We start from the raw sequence: 24,172 nt of genomic DNA, 5'->3' as shown, positions 1-24,172 counted from the left end.
AATTTAGGCTAGAACACGGGTGGCCAACCTGTGGCTCCGGAGCTACATACTTCAGAAGTTAATATGCGGCTCCATGTATAGGCACCGACTACGGGGCTGGAGCTACAGATGCCAACTTTCCAATGTGCCGGGGGGGGGGGTCTCACTGCTCAACCTCTGGCTATGCCACAGGCCCTGCCCCCACTCCACCCCTTCCCGCCCCCTCCCCTGAGCCAGCAGTGTCCTTGCTTCTCTCTTCTCCCCCCTGCCCCCTCCTGAACCTCTTGTACGCCACGAAACAGCTGATCAGGAGGTGCGGGTAGGGGAGGAGGTGGTGCTGGTGCTGATTGGCGTGGCTGCCGGCGGGTAGGAGGCACTGGGAGCAGGGTGGGGGAGCTGATAAGGGGCTACTGACATAACTGTGGCTCTCTGGCAATATACATTGGTAAATTCTGGTTCCTTCTCAGGCTCAGGTTGGCCACCCCTGGGCTATCAGAATAAAGTTACCCTAACTGAAACTTGTAAGTCATAAATCATAATGAAAGACCTTATCTGTAGCACGTAGCCCCTACAAAGCACAGCTGTAGAAATTTTCAGCAATCCATCTACAGACTTTGTACTATTAAAATCTCAAATTAAACATACACATTTTTGCATATATTCTGAAGTTTTCTTTTGTTTGCATTTCTAAAATAAGCTTCCCTTGTTATCTTTTCTACATCCTAGTATGGTAAAACTATAGAATGTTATCTTATTTTTAATCAAACAAAAACAGATACATGTGCGCACATAACCTGCCAGTGTAATGCAAACTGCCACTAAATATAAATTAAAGAATCTCACTTCAACTTGGAAGAACAGCATAATCTCTGGGTTTTTACCTGTTGCACATTTCCATATATGGAAGCTTCTTCCATAGCTGTTATCACAATGTAAGGATCATTCATGAACTCTTTTGTTAAATGTTCTATATGTTTACTCCAATGACTTCCAACAGCAACAATTTGATGTGGTGCCGATTCCCGCTCTTCAGTAGTAATTGTTTTCTTGTAATATTCTAATATAGTAAATATCTATAAAACAGGAGTAAATTTCTTTTTGGCAAATTTTCTTTTGTTCCATTCTATGATCAGAAAAAGTCAATGGAAGCAGCACTGATCCAGCAAGAAAGCAAAAGAATTGCTATTCATATATAAGCACCCATACACCTCTTCCCTTTTAGCCCTTCTTGCTTTGGAAGTATCTATTTTTTATAGTACAAATATTGGGTCAAGCAGCATCTTGAAACAGAGAGGAAAGTGGATATTTAGCATGCGAGAAGAAAGCAAAAAGACAAAATATTACCAGTGAATAATTCTCCCTGGTAATAAGTCCCTCTTCTCTCAGCCTATAAACAGAAATAGGGCTTGTTTACACAATGCTTTAGTCCACACCAGAGGGATGTAAATTCTAGTGCGCAACTAACATGTTGTGCATTAACTGTCCCATGTGGACCCTGCTGGCATACAAAAAAAGTTTCCTAGTATGTGTTGAGACTACATTAGCACTCACTAGGGGGGACTTTTAGTGTACAACAGCAGAGTCCACATGGAACAGTTAGTGTGCAATACGCTAGTGAGCACTCGAATTTACACTTCTCTGGTGCAGACTAATACACTGTGTACACAAGCCCATAATCAATACAGGTAACAGATGTAGCAAACAGTAAGCTAAGTGGAAGGCTTACTTTAGTGAGCCACTTGGAGAATCCTGTTAGAAAAAGGCATCCTTTGATATTACAGGACAAACTATTACTAACACACAAAAATCTGTGGGGAGAGATGAATCTACTCTTTGCAAGTCTCTAGTGCACATGTATTAGCCTGTCACATGCATAAAGCTAAGACACCTTTATAGTTGAATAACACCTTATGAACTTTTGGCTGCAGACAACCAGCCTGCTCACATACCTATAGAATATAGTTTAAGTGAAAGGGCAATTAAAGTTTTGGGGGCTGTTTTATCTTTGCTGCATCCATCCAAAAATACAACTGCACTGTCTAAAAACTCTCATATGAATCAGGACAAAAGCAAGTGCTTATTTAATATCCACTAAATGAAAAAAAATGTCTAAGAGAAAACGTACTCGGTTCAGGGCACAATATAGGAAGAACAAGGATTGACTAAAATATAAACAAATATGCATACTTAAAAATGTCTAATTTACAGGGGGGGGGTGATACTAGTGTTTAAGAACAGGTTGTTACTGAAAATTAAAAAAACGATTACCCACCTTTTAGTAACTGTTCTTCGAGATGTGTTGTTCATGTCCATTCAAAGTAGGTGTGTGCGCGCCGCGTGCATGCCAGCTGGAAGATTTTCCCCTAGCAGCGTCCGTAGGGTTGGCCCTGGCACCCCCTGGAGTGGCGCCACTACAGCGCCCTATAAAGGGGCCTGCCGACCCTCCAACCCCTCAGTTCCTTCTTGCCGGCACTCCGACAGAGGGGCAGAAGGGTGGGTATTGGAATGGACATGAACAACCCATCTCGAAGAACACTTACTAAAAGGTGGGTAACCGTTTTTTTCTTCTTCAAGTGGTTGTTCATGTCCATTCAAAGTAGGTGACTCACAAGCCTAACTTTAGGTGGTGGGGTCGGAGGTCACTGCTGACTGGAGTACTGCACGACCGAAGGCTGCATCATCCTTAGCCTGGTGCGTGATGGCGTAGTGTGACGAGAACGTGTGGATGGAGGACCACGTGGCCGCTCTACAAATCTCCTGAGTCGGGATCTGAGCCAGGAACACCGCAGAGGAGGCCTGCGCCCTAGTGGAGTGGGCCGTGACCGGAGGGACAGGGGTCTTAGCTATACGATAGCATTCCCAGATATAGGTCGCGATCCACGAAGAGATGCGCTGAGAGGAGACCGGGAGCCCCTTCATCCTATCCGCCACTGCGATGAAGAGCTGAGTCAAGCGTCTAAAAAACTTGGTATGCTCGATGTAAAAAGCCAAGGCCCTGCAGACATCCAGGGAATGTAACCTCCGCTCCTCATTGGAAGAGTGTGGTTTCGGTTAAAACACCGGGAGAAAAATATCCTGACCCATGTGGAACTGTGAAACGACCTTGGGTAGGAAAGCCGGGTGAGGTCTAAGTTGGACCTTGTCCTTATAGAAGACAGTGTACGGGAGCTCAGATGTTAACGCCCCGAGCGCCGACACCCTCCTGGCCGAGGTGATCGCCACCAGGAAGGCGGTCTTGTACGACAAGTACAACAGGGAGCACGAAGCCAGAGGCTCAAAGGGAGGCCCCGAGAGGGAGGAGAGAACACCAGATTCAGGTCCCAAGCAGGGGTCGGCTGACGAACATGCGGAAATAGCCTGTCCATACCTTTGAAGAAACGCCTGACCAGCAGGTTCGCAAACACCGAAGTACCCCCCTCTCCCGGATGGAAAGCCGAGATGGCCACCAAGTGAACACGAATGGAGGAAAGGGAGAGGCCCAGTTGTCTTAGGTGGAGCAAATAGTCTAGGACAATGGGGATTGGGACCCCCAGCGGATTGTGACCTCGCTGACCCGACCATATGGAGAAGCACTTCCATTTGGCCAGGTAGGTGGCCCTAGCTGACGGTTTCCTACTACCGAGCAGCACTTGTCTGACCTGCTGGGAGCACTGCATCTCCACCGGGTTCAGCCATGGAGCATCCATGCTGTGAGGTGAAGTGACTCGAGGTTCGAGTGGCGGAGGGAGCCCCAGTCCTGCGTGATCAGGTCCAGAAGCAGGGGCAGCATCTGGGGCGCCTGAACGGACGTGTGCAGGAGTGACGTGTTCCAATGCTGGCGCGGCCACGCCGGAGCAATCAGGATTACCCGCGCGTGATCCCTGCGAATCTTCAAAATCACCCTGTGTATCAGGGGGATCGGAGGAAAGGCGTAGAGCAGACCAACCCCCCAAGACTGTAAGAAGGCGTCCGACAGAGATCCCTGACTGCGGCCCAGGAGGGAGCAGAACCGTCGGCACTTCCTGTTTTCCCTCGAGGCGAACAGGTCTAACCGGGGAAAGCCCCAGAGCTGGAAAATTGAGCGCATCACATCCCATTGGAGGGACCACTCGTGACCCCAGAACTAGCGGCTGAGGGCGTCCGCCAAAGCATTCTGCTCCCCCGGAAGGTAGAACGCCGTCAGGTGGGTAGCATTGTGGATGCAGAAATCCCACAGCGCGAGGGCTTCCCTGCACAGGGGAGAGGAGCATGCGTCCCCATTTGTTGATATAAAAGACTGCCGCCATGTTGTCCGAGAGGACCGAAACACATCTGCCAGCCAGGTGGGACCGGAAGGTCAAACAAGCCAGGTGAACCGCTCTCAGCTCCCTGACATTGATATGCAACTTGAGGTCCTCCGGCGACCACAAGCCCTGCGTCCTGAGGCATCCCAGGTGCGCTCCCCAACCCCGATCCGAGGCGTCCGTCACCAGGGAGAAGGAGGGCTGAGGGGCAGCGAAGGGGACACCCATGCACACTTTCTGTGGGTCGAGCCACCACCGCAGCGAGCTTAGCACCAAGCAGGGAATGGACACCACTGAGTCCAAGGGGTCCCTGGCCGGGCGATAAACTGTCGCTAACCAGGACTGTAGTGGGCGAAGCCGGAGTCTGGCATGGTCTACCACATAGGTGCACACTGCCATGTGACCCAACAGCCGGAGGCAAACTAGCGCCGTGGTAATCGGGGCGTGGTGCAGTCCGAGGATGAGCTCGGAAATCGCACAGAACCTGGATTCTGGCAGATTCGTTCTGGCGTGCGTGGAGTCCAGAACTGCTCCTATGAACTCTATTCGTTGCATCGGAGACAGGGTGGACTTGGCTTCGTTCAAGAAGAGGCTGAGATCGAGAAAGGTCCTCCTGATGAACAACACCTGGGTCTCCACCTGCTCCTTGGAGCAGCCCTTTATGAGCCAGTCGTCCAGGTAGGGGAATACCTGGATGCCCTGCCTACGCAGGAAGGCCGCCACGACTACCATGCACTTTGTGAAGACCCTTGGAGCAGCTGACAGGCCGAACGGGAGCACCGTGAACTGCAGATGGGTGTCAGCCACAACAAACCTGAGGTACCGACGGTGTCGGGGAATTATGGCAATGTGGAAATAAGCATCCTTTAAGTCGAGGCGGCATACCAATCTCCTGGATCCAGGGAGGGAATAATCAAGGACAGAGAGACCATGCGGAACTTGAGCTTTCGCACAAACTTGTTCAGCCGCCACAAGTCTAGGATGGGTCTCAGGCCCCCTTTCGCCTTAGGTATTAGGAAATACCGGGAGTAGAAGCCTTTGCCCCTGAGCTCCCGAGGGACTACCTCCACCGCCCCTGCCTTCGTGAGGGACTTCACTTCTTGAGTTAGAAGTTGCTCGTGAAATGGGTCTCTGAAGAGGGACGGGGAGGGGGGCTGGTGGGGCGGGAGGGAAGAGAACTGGATAGAATATCCCCTCTCTATCGTGTGGAGCACCCAGCTGTCCGACGTGATTTGGGTCCAGGCACGGTAGAAGGGGGACAGACATGACCCAAAGGTAGGGGTAGAAGGATCCAGAGTCTCGATAGGTAGGTCGCCCTCGACCATACCATCAAATAGGGGGTCTAGGCCTCAATGGTGGTCTCGATTGACCGGACGCCTTGCCAGAGGGGTGGCGTTGGTGGCGCCTCCTGCCATATCTGCCCTGCCTGCGCCCCAGCTTCTGGCGAGTCTGTGGCTGGTATGGGCGTGGGGCCGTCTGCGGCCTCAACTGTCTGCGCTGGGTCGCAGGGGTATGCAAGCCCAGCGAGCGAAGTGTGGCCCTCGAGTCCTTTAGGCTATGCAGACGTTTGTCTGTCTTTTCTGAAAATAACATCTGCCCCTCGAAGGGGAGGTCTTGAATTGTCTGCTGGACCTCATAGGGCAGGCCCGAGACCTGGAGCCAGGCTCCCCGCCGCATGACCACGCCCGTGGCCAGGGTGCACGAGGCTGAGTCCGCCGCATCTAAGGCGGCCTGGAGAGAGGCTCGGGAGATCAGCTTTCCCTCCTCCATTAGGGCCGAAAACTCTGACCTCAAGTCCTGGGGAAGGAGCTCCGTAAACTTTGACATGGCTGAACACGTGTTATGACCATATCAGCTTACAATTGCCTGTTGGTTGGCAATGCGGAGTTGTAGGCCCGCCGTGGAGTACACCTTTCTACCAAAGAGCTCGAGTCTTTTAGCGTCCCTGCTCTTTGGTGTTGACCCCTGAAACCTTTGACGCTACTGCTGGTTGGCCACATCCACTACCAGGGAGTCCGGGGGGGTGGGTGTACAGGTGTTCGTGCCCTTTAGAGGGGACGAAATAGCGCCGCTCCGTTCTCTTGGCAGTAGGGGCCAGTGAGGCTGGCGTTTGCCATAAGGTGTGGGATGTATCTGCTATAGTCTTTATCAGCGGGAGGGCCACCCTGGATGGCCCTGAGGGAGCCAGGATGTCTACTACAGGGTCCACGTCCACCTCGATTTCCTCAGCTTGGACTGTGAGGCTGAGCTGCTCGCTGGAGCAATTGGAGGATTCGAGTGTCCTCTAGGGCCGGTGCCGCAGCCATGCCCAAGACCGCTTTGTCCGGGGAGGAAGACGAGGAAATTACATGGATCGGTCCTTCCTCCAGTGCATGCAGCCCTTCAGGGTCCTGCGGCACACGGTACTGTGGTTGCGGTGCCGATTCCGATTCTAAATGCGGCACCGCAACCGGTACCGGGGTCACCAGTGAGCGGCTTGGCGTATCGGGTGGTGCCTGCGGAGCCCGAACTGAAGCTGCTGCCGGTGCCACTGCCCGGCTAGGGGGTGCTGAACTTGGAAATGGCACACCCCTGCCCGGCGACGGTGCCGGTGGAGGAGGCAGCTGCGCTGGGGCCACCGACGCCAAGGAGACTGAGGCCGACCTTGACCAAGGACCAAACGCCTGGCCTACCGACTGGTGGTAGGCCCAGGGAGTCCAAAACGGCCACTGCGAGGGCAGCTGCCATTGTTGCTGCCACTGTGGGTAACGCTAGTGGCTCGCCCCTGAAACCGATCTCCTGCTCCGTGACCGCTGGAGCGGTAGGAGTCTGCCTCTGAGTCTAAGGTCTCTGAGTACGAGGACCTGGGGGAAGCAGCACTCGGTGCCGTTGGAGAGTGGTGCGGAGGCAGCGGGGAGCCTCTTATCTGGTCCGGTGCCACCTTAGCGGTGCGGGGAGGGAGGCGACACCATGGCCGGCTTGCCCCTTGATTGTACTGGGGGACAGACCATGGTAGGCAACTCCCTACGGTGCGGGGAGGCCAACGCTGGGAGTCCCATCAAATCTGAGGCCGCCTCGAATGCCTCCGGCGTCGAAGGGAGGCGCAAGTCTCCACTGAGGTCCAGGGATCTAGGCCAGTCCGGACTCGACCGCCCTCTCTGCGGTGCGGGAGTCGATGGAGCCGCCAAGGGCTGTAGCCCAGCCTGTCCGCTTGCACCCGCGGACGGCGTCGGCCTCGAATCCTGGTGGGGTGACCGTTCCCTCACCGTCTCTCTCTTCTTGGCGGGCGACGGTGAGCGGTGCTGCACTGAGGCCGACTTCCTATGACCCGACTCCGTCCGGTGCCGGGTTTTGGATGACTTGGGCTGGGCCCTAAGTCCTGATGCCGGTGCTGGGGCGCTTCGCACCGAGGAAGATGTGCTGGGCACCGCCTCGGGCGGTTCCAGGTCCGAGGGTGGCCGCAGGGCAGCCTGCATCAGGAGGACTCTAAGTCTTTGAGCTCTGTCCTTGAGAGTTCTCGGGCGGAAGCCTCTACAGATAGAGCACCGGTCTTTTTGGTGGCTCTCTCCGAGGCACCTCAAACAAGCAGAGTGCGGGTCACTCTTGGGCATGAATTTCCCGCAGTCCTTGCAGAGTTTAAACCTGGGGGACCCGGACATGCCCCAGCAGGCGACGAAAACTTGGGGGGACCCCCCCAACTATGAAGAACTATATACAACGATCTAAGTAAACTAACTATAATGTAACTGTATGCACAGACTAAACATAAGGATAGGACACTGCAAACTTGCTATGCGCAAGAGAAGTTCCAGCTAGCCGTCACTGGCGGTAAGAAGGAACTGAGGGGGTGGAGGGTCGGTGGGCCCCTTAATAGGGCGCCATAGTGGCGCCACTCCAGGGGGCGCCAGGGCCAACCCTACAGAAGCTGCTAAGGGAAAATCTTCCGGCTGGCGTGCACGCGGCGCACGCACACCTACTTTAAATGGACATGAACAACCACTCGAAGAAGACTGACAATTCTACATGAAAAAATTTACCTACTTTTGTTACCAGTACAAATTAGCATAACTGAAAGATTAAAGAAAAATATTTCTCTCCAATTTATTTGTACATCTGACAGTTCTTTATAGATAGCCAGCTTCAACATTTCCCCTCAAGTTTATGTGTGTCTTTCACAATGAAAAAAGGCAGAGAAAAACATCTTAAAAATGCAAGTGTCATGAAAGTTGACAAGGGGTTCAGAGATGTGAAATTATTCCAAATTCATTTGATGAAACTGATTAGACTTCAAGTTGGTGTTCCTTTAAAATTTAAGAAATACATCTCCCAAGGACTCAAAAGAATGGCTTATCCAAACTTAAGACAAATCCCATTGAAGAAGCAACTGTCAATAAAAGGTCTGCTTCAAAAAGGACAAAAATGATAGCTTAAAAAATGGGAAAGAACCAGTGTGGCTCTGCTAAACAACCTATCCTTGAGACACCTTCTAAAACCCTGTTAATAAAAAAAGCTATTGCTTATTGAAGAAAAATCTTCATGTTATCTCCCCAAGACCGCCAGATACCACTGTTGCTAAACACTAAGTATCTACACCATGGTAGGAATCTGGCTCTCTGATGGTCTCTAGAAGAAGTTATAAAGAGCTGTCCAGGGCAGCATCTCATACGGTCCTCCTTAGATGAAGAACAAAAAAAATGACCATAAGAGGGTTCCTTCAGAGAAAGCTACTGACAAGAGGATGACCCTGAGAGAAGGAGCTACTGGTATCTGGGGAATGGGGAGGCCAGGACAGAGTGGCAAGTGACACTCCAGAAGGATATGAAAAACCCAAAGACATGGGTCAGCAAACATAGAAGTTCTAGTAGGGAGATAGTTAATAGTGGACAAGTACAAGTAATTAGCAAGGTGGAGGGAGCCACCCGGAGGCTAGACAAGAGAATGCATATGCAATATCACAGTAGTGAAGTAAGGTGAGCTTGTGGCATGCTGCTACCACAGAAAACAACCTGCACAGGAGACAAAACAGGCCAGTGCTGAACCAACCTGGAATTTGAGACAGGGAAAAAAGCATGCCTATATAATTCAGTGCTTTTTTAGAGAGCAGAGATAGCTTGGGACCCTTCACTTCCACTTGACTAACTTTGACATTTAAACTGGTGCAGAGACATTCCAATACAATTCACTATATGAAACACATATGAAGCTACGGTGTAAAAAACAGGTGAAATACCCCAAGTGTTACCACTCCCAATTTCCATCAAGACCATGATGCCTTGAGTTGAAAAAAATGCTTCTGAGTAGCCAAGATTTGTCAACATTTTATTAGAATAATAAAGATACTCAGGGAAAAAAGTCTATCCTCCACTCTGGCAGTACAGAACAATAATGTAACCCTGGTGACATTTCAGAATCAGGAAAATACAAGGGCAGCATACCTTCTTCCCAACCACATATTGAGGCAATATCTTTTTTGAGATGAGGTATCCAATACTGCACACAATATTCTGAGGCCATACCTGGCATTATAACTTAATATTCTCCATCCACTTCCCATGGATCCTAACACTTTCTTTGCTTTCTTCAACTACATCAATTGACTGAGCTGCCCACAATGATGCCCAAGTCAGTCCACTGCCAGCAGTGGCAGTTTGAATAGAAAATGAAGGGAAGTTCATGTCCAAGAGACAGTACTTCAGAAGACCAGAAAGTTAAGTGCTAGAAAGTTCTAACATGTCACACATTAAGATCCCAAACAAAAGTGGGAATTACGTGATGGTATTTTTAAATGACAAACTTATGAAGTTTACAAATATATAGAACAATTTTAATAGTAGGCAAAGGCAATCCCAATTGTCGTTGATACATGGAACCCACTAAGGATACCTTGCTTGCACATCTGTAATTAGGTACCAAAAAAGTCTATGTGCAGAAAACTCAAGAATTGGCTAAGATGCACTTCAAGCTATTTTCTTTCTTGAACCTCTCTACCATCTTTCTGTCACAGAGACCTTTTAAAGATACACTGCCTTCCACTTACATTGAAAACTTCTGACTAAAGAAGCCTCAGTCACCGCAGGACCTAAGCTGGGAAATGACCTCCTGGTCTCATAGCACTTTCTGGTAACATATCCTTAAAGAGAGATTAGCATCTGGGTACTACGAGAAAGCCATAATTCCCTCAATACAAAGATAGGAAGATAGAGACTCTTGCAGGGTGTGAGCCTTTCTGGGGATCCTGCTTTGTTGAGCAAGAACTATGTCCAATATTGCCAGTTCCAAAGAAAAACTTTAAGGTTAAGTCCACTCATAGGAAGTTAAAAAGGCTCCTCTGCTTGGAAAACACTTCTCCTGGGAAAAAAGCCCATGCATATTGACTGGGTATAAGGGCCTGTTTCTAGGAAATAATTAAGCTAGAAGACTCTTGAGTTTTGCACCATTAAATTAATGATAGCTAGCTAGCCTTTGTCTACCCTTAGCCGACAGACCCTCCTACTTTTTTGGAGTATACTGGAGTGGGAGACGGTTGAGAGGTGTAAGACGCAACAATTAAGTCCTGAAACTGGAATTCTAAAAGGGAGTAGAAGCCAGGGACTCTTCTATATGTTTTTCAAAAAAGACAAAAAAATGTTTAGGTTTCCTAACAGAGATTTTGGACCACCTTAATTTGGTATGTGGTAATGCCTGGTTGAACTCATTTCTGCCTTGTATGCCATGAAGACTGAGGGGCCTGCCAGTTATAATCCAAAGAAAAGACCTCAATGTAACAATTACTGGAGAGGGATCCTTGTAACAGGAGTGAAAGTAGTCTACTTAAGAAGATGACATCATGCTAGTCCCATAAATTAGGTATTTCCTTTTCTATTCTTCAGAGGCAGTAGCCACCACACTGAAAAAGGAGCTGATCTTTGGAGGAGTAGAGGGTCTCCCATAACTCTTCTGAGAGTAGTGAGGAATAGCCAGAATAAGGTGGAAGGGAAAGAGAAGGGAGAGAGGTGTGGGGAGAAACCCACATCAGCGTTTACTTTATCTGAAAAAGAAACCCATTGTTCAAAATTGGTGGAGATTTAGCAGCAAAAGCAGTTTGGGTTTTGTTTCTTTCTTTTAAACCACGTAATATGTCTTCACATCCAGGGTTTGTTTGTTTTTTAAATTCACGCCACACTTAGGCATTACATCATGGGCTAGAATTTTTATTTTTATACACATTTCATATTTATACACTGTTCTCCACCCCCTTTAAAGGCTTTCAAGTTACATATTACTGAAGTACTGTATTATCTGAATGTATACCATACTCACTTGTTTGCTAGCTTCAGAGAACAAGTTATCAACCTCATCAAAAACAAGATGACAAAGTCTAAGAAATAATAAGCTGTGGTGTTCAAGCAGTCTCAAAAGGCTGTATGGTGTAGTTACAATCACTTCACCTATATTTTAGAAGAAAAGAGTTAACATTCATCGTTGATTTGTAATGTTTTCTATTTTCAAAAATACTTTAATACAATTAAAACATTACTGTAACCATAAAATTTGGCCATTTTGTTTGAGATTAATAGCAATTATTAATCTTTTCAAACCATTTTTATATAGTCAATGGTCTCAATCTTTGGCTCCTGGTCTGGCAAGACAAAATGGCTGAAAAACTGTCCTAAAGGCTCCTGCCCCCTGTTGAAGGGCAATTCTTGGGTGATATAAAGCCACAATAGGTGACCCTATGCCACCCACTCCCTCTCCCCACCTCAGGTGCATGTCAGGAACGGAGTGATAGGACGGATGTGGTGGGAATACAACAACCGAAGTAACTAAGAGCAGTATGCTGGGAAAAAGTTACGTACGTATACCTGAGCTGTTAGTGTTCTTTGAGACATGGATGCAGACACGTATTCCACTTAGGGGCGTCCAGTGAATCAAAGCCAGAAAACTTTACTTAGCAGTACCCATCAAAGCAATGCTCATGCCCCCTGGCCTGAGTAGCCCCTCCCATGATTATATACAGGGGGTGGTGCCCCGACCCTACTCACTACCTTCAGATCGGAACCCACGGCTGGAAATTCTGATGCAGAAGGGAGAAAGGGTGGGTTGTGAAATACACATTTGCACCTACATCTCAAAAAACAGTAACAGTACCAGTAAGTAACTGTTTTTTATTCTAAGTGGTTGCAGATGTATATTCCACTCAGGTGAATCACAAGCAGTAGTGATAGACTCTGAGCCCCACTTTCTATTTGAACAATGTCTGCAGAACTGCCTTCTCCAGATTTGTATCTAACCTAGATGCCAGGGTCATCACAATGTTTGGCAAACATATACAAGGAAGATTATGTAGCAGCCCTGCAAATGTCCAAAATTGAAATATTGCTGAAGAAAGCTATCAGTGTTGCTTGAGCCCTTCTGGAATGAGCCCATAAAGTCTGTGGGGGAGTGGTTTGAGCCACTTCATAAGCCGTGGTAACACAGAAAGTAATCCATCTGGAAATCATGTCAGACACCGTCTCACCTTTCATCCGATCCTAGTAAGAGACCAAAAGCCAAGGTAAGAAACTAAATGATATTAGTTCTTTCCAGACAGAACACCAAGCATCCTCTCACATCCAACATATGAAGCTGCTGTTCATCTGCATTCAAGTGTGACTTAGGAAAGAATACAGGTAATAACTTGGTTACTGTGAAACTGCAGAAGTACTTTGGACAAACACTTCAGATGTGGCCTCAAAGGTCATTTTGCCTCTGAAGAACTGCGTACATGGCGGCCCTAGCAGAAGTGCTTACATTTTGCTAACTCTCCTTTCAAAAGTTACAGCAATGAGAAAGGCATTTTGCTGGAAAAGCAGAGACAAAGAGCAAGTTGGTATTGGCTCAAAAGGAGGACCTTTGAGGTCATTTAGGACAGTATTAAGGTTCCACAATTGGACCACTTTCTTTATAGATGGAAACAGGTAGACAATCTACCTGAGAAATCTCACTACCATGGAAGTTTGAGAACACTGCCCTCCCTTGGAACACTGAGATCACAGTCACTAAGAGCCAAACCCAAGGACTTCAAATTTAACAAATAATCCACCATGTCCTGAACATGAGCTAACATCAGCTGAATTCCTTTAGATATTGACTAGACCGAAAACGTTTCCACTTGGCCAAATAGATAATCCTAGTAGATTATCTTCTACTATTCAGCAGGAACTTCTGAACTGCTTCCTAGCATTGCCCTTTCTAATCATGTAGCCACATATCATCCATGCCATAACGTGAAGATTGGACATTCAACAATTATCATTCAACAATGGCTATGCTGAGTCAGTTGTTCAGGAGGGATAGGAAGAGATTTTGGAGGTCAAACAGACAGGCTGAGAAGGTCAGAGAACTAATGTTATTTTGACCAAACCAGCACAATGAGAATCAGTTTGGCATAGTTCAGCTTCATTTTGAGGATAATCTGAGGGATGAGGGGGAATAGGAAGAAAAACATATATCAAGCATACATCTCCAATTCAGATGGAAAGCAATGGTTAACACCTCTGGACTGAATCCTGGTTGAAAAGAGAACTGCCAATACTTCTGACTGATTGTTGCAAATGACTTGACCAACAGGATGCCTCATTTCCTGACCATGCTGTTCTTCAGAAATCTCTCATGGTCCTACTCAGATCATCCACCAACTAGTTCTGAGACTCTGGTAAGTGAGAGGCTGTGCACATCTTCTTTGAGGCAAAAAGGGCAAAGCTTCATTAACTCCTGCCAAAGCTGGCTAGAGAAGGCTCCTCCTTGTTTGTTCACGTTATACACTGCCGTGGTATTGTTTGTAAGAATGTGTACTGCTGGCTCCCCAATCTGATTCCGACAGGCTTGGCAGGAACTGAAAATAGCGCAAAACTCCAGTATGTTGATGTGAGAAGCAACCTCTTGTTCCAACCACAAACCCTGAATCTTTAATGTCCCTGGATATGCTCCACACCCTATTGCGGCGGCATCACTGACTACACTCCTGGTTGGCAGAGGACAGGCAAAGAGAACACCATGACATTGCTATTTTCTGCCCACCGGTGTAGAGAATCCAGTGTCTTGGGAGGTACTCAGACATGTCTGGCCAATGATTGGCAATTGAGTGGTAGACCATCTCAACTATCACTGCAGGAGACAAAGATGTAATCTTGAATGCTGAACCACGTAAGTGCATGTGGCCATAACTTGAGGTACACATGGACCATGGTCGAAGGATGATATTTGACAGCCAGACAAAAACAAATTATCTAGAATCACTTGCGTGGGAGAAAGGCCCTCAAATTTGTAGAGTCTAGTAGAACCCCGATGTACTCCATTTTCTGAGCTGGAATCAACATTGACTTTGTTTTGGTCAAAATCAATTCTAGCTGTTTGAAGAGGTGCAGTGTGATATGCAAGTGACTGAGAACTACTTGTTCAGATCTGTCCCTCGCCAGCCAATTGTCCAGGTACAGGAAGATATGAATCTCTTTCCCCTGGAGATAGATTGGTACCACTGTCATGTATTTGTTCAAGATGCATATGGTCAAAGACAGGCCAAAGAGGAGAGCTGTATACTGATAATGTTGACTTCCTGTGGCTTCCTGTTCACTTCCTGTGGCTTAAGAAGATAGCCACCTAGAAGGTGGTGTCCTGGAGATTGATGGCACCAAACCAGTCACTGTGATTCAAGGCCCAAAGATTCAAGGCATAAGATGACCATGCATTTGATGAATTTGTTGAGACCACAAAGAGAAAGAATAGGCCTCAGCCCTCTCACGGACATGGGGATCATGGGAGCCCCTTTCCCTTGGAGGCCTCCTCTACAGCCCCCAATGAACACAGAGTCTGAACATGCTGAAGGAGCAGTGACTCATGAGAGGAGTCCCAGAAAAGAGCTGGGATGCATGGACAGGAATTGAATGGCATAACCCAATAACACAGTGCTTAGGACCAATTGTCTGAGGTTATTCAGTCCCAAACGCTGTGGATGTGGGGACAGCCTGTCCCCACAGGGAAGGGAGAGTCAATGTGACTGCTTGCCAGATGAAAGACAAGCTGGCTGGTTAAAGCCCACACCAAAAGGCCTTCTCCTGTCAACTTATGTTTTCTCTTGGAGAAGTTGTGTTGCCTTCAGGCTAAGAAGGGTGTTTAAAATACTGCTTTGAGCATGGACAGATGTGTTCTTGTTGCAGACGCCCATAATGATATATTTTTACTGCTGGGGTATAAACCCCTAAGGATGTGACATGGCCCTGGAATCCTTAAAAGAACGTAATGTCTCATCTGTCTTTTCCAAAAACAAAGACTGCCTGTCAAATGTTAAGTCCTCTATGGTCAGTTGCACATGCAGATCAATGCCTGAGTTCTACAGTCAAGAAGCCCTCCTCATTGTCTTAGTTGAGGCCATAACCCTGGATGAGGTGTCCGCCACAGCAAACACTGACTGCAGGGATATTTTCCCCACAAAACAGCCCTCTGCTACAGAAGCCTTGAACTTTTCCCTGGCATCTTAAGGTAATTTCTCTCTAAATTGAGACAATGCATTCCAATATACAAAGTCATATTCAGACAAAAATGCCTGCTGATTAGCAATGAGCATCTGCACAGATAACGTAGAATACACTTTGCTCCCCCACTAAGTCAATTTTTTTTAGCCTCTTTAGCCTCTCTCTCTTTAGGCATAGACATATCTGCCTGATAAATCTGCTCACTAGTCACAGTCACCACAAGCAAATTGGAGCTAGGTGAGAGTAGAAACACTCAAAATCTTGCATGGGGATGTAGTAACATTTGTCAATAAGTTTTGGTGTTGGTGGAACAGACACTGGCATGTGCCACAGGGACTTTACTAGTTCCAAGAGTCTCATTTTCCAGGAAGGCTAACTTTCCCAAGGCTGAAGGCTGCAGAATGTTCAGCAACTTATGAGTGTGCTCTTGGACAAGCTCAGCTTGGATACACAAAGCTGCCAACATCTCCTTAAAAGGTCCTGATAAGCATTAGTTTTCCAGAATCAGGAAGGAGTAGTCCGGGGGCTGTGGAATCATCTGGCGAGGAGGATGACAGAGGTGGTGGAACAAGAACCTCATCCTGAAGCAAAAGTTGTTCCTCTTACAGAGTTGGAAATTCAGGAAGGACAATATTGGCTTGAACCTCTCATCTTGAACTACTAAAGATAGTTAAGTCCAAAGCAGACTGTGAAAAGTTACAAAGGGATCTCACAAAACTGGGTGACTGGGCAACAAAATGGCACATGAAATTCAATGTTGATAAATGCAAAGTAATGCACATTGGAAAACAATCCCAACTATACATATAAAATGATGGGATCTAAATTAGCTGTCACCATTCAAGAAAGATCTTGGGAGTCACTTTAGATAGTTCTCTGAAAACATCCACTCAATGTGCAGCAGAGTCAAAAAAAACCAAACCAGGATATTGGGAATCATTAAGAAAGGGATAAATAGTAAATCAGAAAATGTCATATTGCCTCTATATAAATCCATGGTACACCCACATCGTGAATATTGCATGCAGATGTGGTCGCCCCATCTCAAAAAATCATTGGAATTGGAAAAGGTTGAGAAAAGGGTAACAAAAATTATTAGGGGTATGGAACGGCTTCCGTATGAGGAGAGATTAATAAGACTGGGACTTTTCAGCTTGGAAAAGAGACTAAGGGGGGGATATGATAGATATGATATGATATAAAATCATGACTAGTGTGGAGAAGGTAAATAAAGAAGTGTTATTTACTCCTCATAACACAAGAACTAGGGGCCACTAAATGAAATTAATAGGCAGCATGTTTAAAGACAAACAAAAGGAAGTATTTTTTCACACAACGCAGTGTCCCGGGGTCAGCTCTCTCCACCCAACCTCCTCCTCTCCCTGCCCACGTCGCAGACAGAAAGCCGAAGCCGGCCAATGTGAGGCAGCTGCTGATCTGGCTGGTGCTATGGAGCAGGCAGCCACAGCGTTCCCTCGTCTCCTGCTGCTGCCTGGGGTTGAAGCTGCTCCTCAGCTCCCAGCCCCTTTTGCTCCCACAGAGGCAGCCAGTAAGAACTGCCCAGGTGTGGGGACCCAGCTCTGTAGCTGGCAGACCCCTCCGGGTTTCAAGATAGCAGGGGAGCCCTCCCAGCATAAAGCCCCTAATACCCCATTCCCTACACCCTGAACTACCTCCCTGCCCTCACACAGCCCTAGACACCCCTCTCTCTGCATCCTGAGCTATCCCTCTGTCCACACACAGCCCGTAGCTACCCCCTCCCTGCACCCTAAGCTGTTTTCAAACTTTTTGAGCTGAGTCCCCTCTTTGAATTATAATTTTTGGTTGTACCCCCCCACACACCCCCCAGGCAGGCTGGGTGGCCTGCTGAGGTGAGTCAGGGGGTGGAGGTGGCGCTCCCTCCCTGGACCCCGTCGTGTGAAGCTGGCTTGAGCCCCACTAGCCCCTGCCCCCACCCCAAAAATAGAAGTCAAACTACATCTATGCCCAAGGTCCCTACCACAATGCCCCTCCCACCCCACACTGGGCCCTGGAGTTTTTAATAGCATGTGGGGAAAGGGCTTAGAAAGAAAAAGATTGAGAACCCCGGTCTAGAATATGACTGAGATCTTTAAAAACATACCATGGATGCCAAGGAAGCCAATGTGGAAATGAGTACTGTACCAGAGGCCAATAAGCACCAAGCCAATCTCTTAACTTCTGATCAATCTTGGTACCACTGACAACCCTTCACAGGAGGTCTAGAGGATTTGCAAGACCAAATCCTGGAAGAAGACAAAGAAGCAACAGCTGATCCCACGCTGGACTATGAAGAATGCCCGAAATAGCCTACTGTTAACAGAGGGAATCTGCTGGGGCTACCAAATGTCGCTCCTTTGTTTCAGATCCAGTGATGCATCAAGGCAATACTGTAGCCAGCGCAATCACTGACTGGCAACCCAAAGCTGTAACAACAGCTGGTAGTGGAAGACGACTGATGCTGGAGTCACAGCAAGTACCAAGAAGGGGGTTGGTGCTGGATCAGGAATCAGTCCTGCAGATGTTGAGATCCTGGTTAGTGAAGTTGTGGGCACTGAAGAGGGATGTCTCAGTGCCAATGATGGGACCAGGTTCACCTCTCTAGCAAGTCTCCCTGAAGCAGCCACCCAGGGTACATCAGGACTATCGGAGTACCATTCCAGAAGAGGATTCCTGAATCAGTGAAGTGTCCGAGACGGAAAGACAGAGTAAGTCAGCTGCTGCCTGATAGGCCAACGGGGTTGAGACTGTTGGTGCTGAAAGTGACATTGTACTGGACTCAAAGGCTATTCAGCAAACAGCACAAGAGTTGGCAATACAGTGCAGGTCTGGTTTTGCCTCAGTATTGGAGACCAGGCAAACAACGCTGCTCTATCTGAGACACCAAGCAAAAGATGGCAGTGTCCCACACTCTTCCTGAAGAAGAGGAGTAAGAGTCTCTTTGAGCCCTAGAATGGGCCCAACGAGTGTTATGAGTTTTCGTTCTTGAGGGTTCAGAGGAAGGGGACCACTCTCTTCTTTTCCAAGGAGAAGAGTCTGAATCTGGCAGCCTATTTGAGATACACACCAGCTATGGAGACTCATGGGCCTGGCAATCCACAAAAGGCCCTGATGGCAAAACTGGCCTCACAGCCTGCTCCATGAGGTGTTATTTTAAACACAACCTCTGGGTGATCTGAGTCCTTTTCTTAATGGAGCACTTTTCTTTATATGCCCCCCCTCCTACACACAACCACCACCACACTGGCTCTTTGGAATAGCCACCCCACACAAAGGACAGTGCTTAAACCCTGGTAAAGGCTTAGCAAAAAACCCTACAACAAACAGGATAATTCCTAAAGTAAATACTAGCCACTAACTACAAGGGTAGTGCTAATTATGTACAGACAATGTCATTGTTGGCTCTCAGAAACTGAGGTAAAAATGAACTGCAAAGGGTTTGGGCTGGAGCCACCCTTCTATATATTCCTGGGAGGGGGCTACGAGGGCCAGAGCACTATCCCTATGGGTACTGCTAAGCAAAAGTCTCTGGCTCCAATGAGCTGGGTGCACACACACCAGAGTGGAATACATATCTGCAACCACTTGAAGAGGAACTATTTCTGTCCAGAGCAGGCCTAGGAAAGGAGGGAGGTAAGAAGATGGCTTAGGGTCATATGCCCCTCCCTTTCACTAAGCAGAGATGTGGATCCAGCTAACATGTAAAACCAAACATACACAACTTCTACAAAATTATCACCACATTATGTAGACTAAACAGTAGTCTCTGCTTAGGAAAGTCTCACAATTTGGAAAATAGAAATGAAGTGAACAGTTGTAGCTGCATAGCTGTACTTCTATTTCTGGTTATAGTCAGTCAATCTATTTTTTTAAAAAAACAATATTTATGGGGGGGGAATCAGAGTTGTATTACACTAGAGTCTAGAGACGGGCTGAGATTTGCAAAGAATTAGTAAGTAAACACAACATTCAAATCTATTATAATGATCACTCAACAAAACTGATAGTTATGCAAACATTTATGATGCAAAGAATACTCAGACTGAACACACAAGCCTACCACCAGCTGAGAAACAAAAGGTTTGTCTCAATCAAGCCCTAAATTCACTCATTAGGGACTTCAGATAGCATGCATGATACAAGAGATCAGAAAGCCTGAACAGGCCATTTTAAAAAAAAGTTTCAAAGTTTGTTTCCTGTTTGTTATTCTCCATTGTAGCAAAAAAGCCACCAGTATTTTTTAAAATTCAGCTAACAACCCTCAACAAAAAGCCAAAAAAAATGTCACTAAATTTGAATACAAACAACAATGAATAAAGGGATAGGTAGTAATGGGAGTACTTCTACAGCCTTCTACAGCTAGAGATATTCGTTCAAAGTGACAATGGTCATGAGTATGAGTTTAGGGGTGCACATCTGCAACTACCGCCTTCACACCTTCTTCCATGCTGTCCCTAATGCATTGACTGCCCTATTCATATCCATCTGCACACCTACTGCCCTTTCCAACCTTCAAATCCTTAAAACATACTTCCATTGTAATACCCAATGCAAACTGTCTAACATCAGTAGTTAGGGCAGGTAGCCTGTTCATGATTCATTAACAGCTATTGCCCATTTTATGCTGAAAAAAATTTGAAGCCCCAGAATGAAGCGTGGTAAATAATCATCTCAATCCCCCTCCACCCCCCCCATCAGTGGACATTTTTATGCTTCACAAAACAACAACAAAACTGCTAATCTCTAAGCTTGAGAGGTGTAGGACTAATGTCCCAATTCAGCAAGATACTTAAACCACCTGCAGTAGTGCCATTCACTTTAATGAGGTCTTAAACAACAGAGGTGTTATAGGTAAAGATTAGACGCACTAGCAGAGCAGCAAGAGGATTTTTCACTGCACCAGTATTAAGCTCTACCAAGTGTTGCTAGTCCATCACTTTCATGGAATTCCAAAGCCACACGCTTTGTCAAAAATTGTCATTACTGTCATTTAAAATCATAGCCTTACATAACATGAAGCGTAAAAACCACTGTAAATTTAAGCTAACCCCTATCATTTCACAGCATAAATAAGCAGTAAAAAATACTTACATCCTCGTTGAAGTTTCACATTTTTGGCTTCTTCTTTATTCACTCCTAATAATACCAACATTGGATGAAGCGGCCTGGAGCATCTGCCATATTCTTCCAATAATTCAAAAACAAGTTGTGCTTTCCTCCACCCAGGACATATGATTAATGCTATTGGCTGTATATACACACACACAACAAAAGAGATACATTAGTTCACACAATTTCCCAGTTTAGGACTAGAAAAGTTTAGAATGCTAGAGGATATAAGATCAGGAGTAAGTCTTGTAAGGCAAGAATAAAATTTGCAATACGAGTGATTTTTCTAAAATTGTAAATTACGCTTTTCAGTATAGTAGGTTCTCTCAAATTGTTACATGCAGATAGTGTAGGTCCCAGAGGGATGGAGGATTAGAGGAAAGGCTAACTAGAGCAGAACAAGAAGCACAATTCCATAGAATAAGCAACAAGCAATAGATATGCATGGTCAAATCATGGTTACTTGACTACTGTACTACACACATAGCTCAGATTTTCAAATGGGCCGAAATGCATCCTTCATTTCTACAAACACAAACTTCTGTGCAAACACTTAAGAAATGTTATCCCCTGCACATGTACATAATATTTAGATATTAAAAAAACCCTTATCCTCTGTGTGCATGCAGGTGATAGGGCTTGAATTGTGTGTGCATGTTTCCATGTACCCAACCTTTTGGAAGTTTGGCCCTAAATGACCAATCAACATGCAAAATCAGGAACTCAGTTTTCAGTGATTAGTGAATGTGGGAAAGAACTTCTAACTGGTTGCCTTGCTAAGCTATTCTACTAACATCTAGCCTGTGTCGGCCAAAGATGTGTCCAGAGCCCAAGAATAGGGGGCTCCGGGCAATGGCTTTGCTCCACATACAGGTCCACGCTGACGTGACAATAAATGTGGTTAATTCAGATCCCGGCTTCTGTGCTTCAAAGGCCCAAATAAGGCACAGACTTTTTCAAAGGCTGAATTCAGGACGTACAAAACTCAACAACTCTAGAGAACTTCTACTGTAGCACTGTGAGTTTCAGATCAAGAGGTTCTGCCACCCATCCAATCGTATCTTAAACATTCAAAAGTCCTCATGTGAAAAGGTAGAACACAATCCCACATTAGCACCAGACAAAGAGACAGAAGAGATCCCAGTTGGTCCTCGCTCCCCTTTATTCCCTGTGATATTTTTATGTAGATTTCCCATCAGATGAAAAGAAAGTGATGGAGGACTAACCCTTCTTGTGAGGGTCCACAACCACACAGTTCATTCAGAAAGTCACTCCCTCAGTATAGGAGCGCTACCCACAGATGGTTTCTTTCCATCTCTTCCCCATCTACATTTTACATATAAGCTATTTAATTCCTAAACAGTGAGTACCAGACCCAGTGAGGCTCTATAATAGTGTCTCCACTTCTGCCACCATTACAAAGTTTGGCCCTTTTCATATCAATGAAGTGGCATAACAGAAATAAATCTCTTCTGCACAGTCACAGTACATCTCGGAGAACCAACATTACCTATCTAAATACTGCAATGCAGAACCTTTCAGTAATCATAAAAACCTTTCTTGAAGGATCCCAAAGCGCTCTATACAAAATACCCAAAGTACAGACAGCATTTATAATCTACCACTGAAATTCAGCTACCTTTAGAGTGAAATCTAGGAGCATTTAACAGCATATAGCAACAGTTACACAACAGGTAAGCACAGGGAAAAAAAGAAACTAACTTACTTTGTGCAGTAACTGGAATTCTTTTGAGAGGTGTTCCCTATGGATACGCCACTTTAGGTGTGCATAACCAAAAGGTGCATGGAGCACATGCAAACCTGATATGGAGCACCCACATGGACACTACTTCAAAGAATATCTTATCCAATGAAACTGCAGGGGAAATTTAGATACTTAAAATATTTTATCCAACTAGGAATATCACCTTTTTACTTATTGTATATACTCACTCATAAGCCAGTTCGTTTATAAGCTGACCCCCTCAAGATGGATAAGCAAAAATGGAAAATTTTTATAACCCATTCATAAACCAACCCTATAATTCAGGAGTCAGCAAACTTTGGCTCCCAGGCCATCAGGATAAGCCGCTGGCGGGCTGAGATAGTTTGTTTACCTCAAGCGTCCGCAGGCACAGAGGTAAATCTAAGTAAACAAAGTGTCCTGGTGAGCCAGCTGCTTACCCTGACGGGCCGGGACAGCAACTGGTGAGGAATTTTTTTGGGGGGGAGAAGCTGGGAGTCGGGGGAGTAACCACTGTGACCACCCCACACATGACCATCACACTCTCCCCATCCCATCCCTTCCCACCTTATCTGGGGAGGGCCAGAGGAGGATGTCTCTGATATGGCTGGAACTGCTCCGGCACGCTGGGCAACGCAGCCGCAGCCTGCTCCACCGGGCCAGACCGGGCAATGCGGCTGCAGCATGCTCCAGCGGCGTGGCCACAGCCTGCTCTGGGGGGGGCTGGGCTGAGCGGCACAGCTGCAGCCTGCCAGCCCCCGAGCTGCAGCTGCTTCAGAGGCTCGGGGGAGAGCAGTGTGGCCAGAAGTGGAGAGACTCTGGCCCCGCCTCTTCCCTTCTGGCTGTGCTGCCTCTCCTTGCTCCCTCTGTTGCGGGAAGGAGCTGTGTCCCACCTCTCCTTCTCTATACCCGTTCATAAGCTGACCCCCTTCTCTGGTGCTTCCCCTTTTTACTAAAAAAATTAAACTTATGAACGAGTATATATGGTATTACGTAATGAAATATAAAGAAAAAACATTTTATAAAAGTTGTTAATGAGCTGGATAGGGATATAATCTTATACATCTTGTTTAATCTGTCTCAGATGTGTTTAGACCCATTACATAGATGTAATCACCAATTTTTTGAAAAATACGAGTTTGAGGCATATTTCAACTGCCTTTGCGTTACAAATTATTCCTGAGTTGTCTAGGTTTTATACTCCTAATGTGAGCATATTTTCAAATGAAACTCATTTACACTTTAAATTAGAAAAAAATGGCACTGTCTTGTAAAATAAACATTTTTTGTTTTACTTACCCCATTCCTAGTTGGCAGTGACTTGTAGCAGCTTCCTGATTGTAAAAATGTAAGAACTGGTGGAATATACAAAAGAGGATCATTTCCATGATGAGAAATGACAACTGAGTCACATCCACGAGCTATTGGTGGCCAACAGTAAGATTCCGTGAGATTAGGACCTAGAAATTTATTTCGGAGAAGCTCCTACAAAAAAAATGAAAAGTGTTATGTCAAAAACATTGTGGGCATTTAAATGCTTAATTTTGAATGTATTCTTAAAGAAACAGATGTAAAGATCTGAAATATCTTGA

General features: G+C 46.4%; 1 protein-coding gene across 11 annotated transcripts in view; it reads right to left on the bottom strand.

The window, feature by feature from the left end:
- Positions 1-24,172, bottom strand: part of TDRD12 (tudor domain containing 12) — a 161,779-nt gene that overhangs the window by 106,581 nt on the left and 31,026 nt on the right. For all 11 annotated transcript variants that reach the window (XM_039503492.1, XM_039503494.1, XM_039503497.1 and 8 more), the window contains 4 exons: positions 23,880-24,065; positions 20,819-20,975; positions 11,520-11,647; positions 861-1,052 (listed from right to left, as the gene is read on the bottom strand). In XM_039503492.1, coding sequence (XP_039359426.1) covers positions 861-1,052; positions 11,520-11,647; positions 20,819-20,975; positions 23,880-24,065 — 663 coding nt within the window. The remainder of the gene's footprint in view (positions 1-860; positions 1,053-11,519; positions 11,648-20,818; positions 20,976-23,879; positions 24,066-24,172) is intronic.

The sequence above is a fragment of the Mauremys reevesii genome, linkage group 16, assembly GCF_016161935.1.
Source record: "Mauremys reevesii isolate NIE-2019 linkage group 16, ASM1616193v1, whole genome shotgun sequence".
In the NCBI taxonomy this organism is placed as follows: domain Eukaryota; kingdom Metazoa; phylum Chordata; order Testudines; family Geoemydidae; genus Mauremys; species Mauremys reevesii.
Note: the sequence above shows the minus strand (reverse complement) of the source record. Positions and strands in the feature narration are given on the sequence as shown.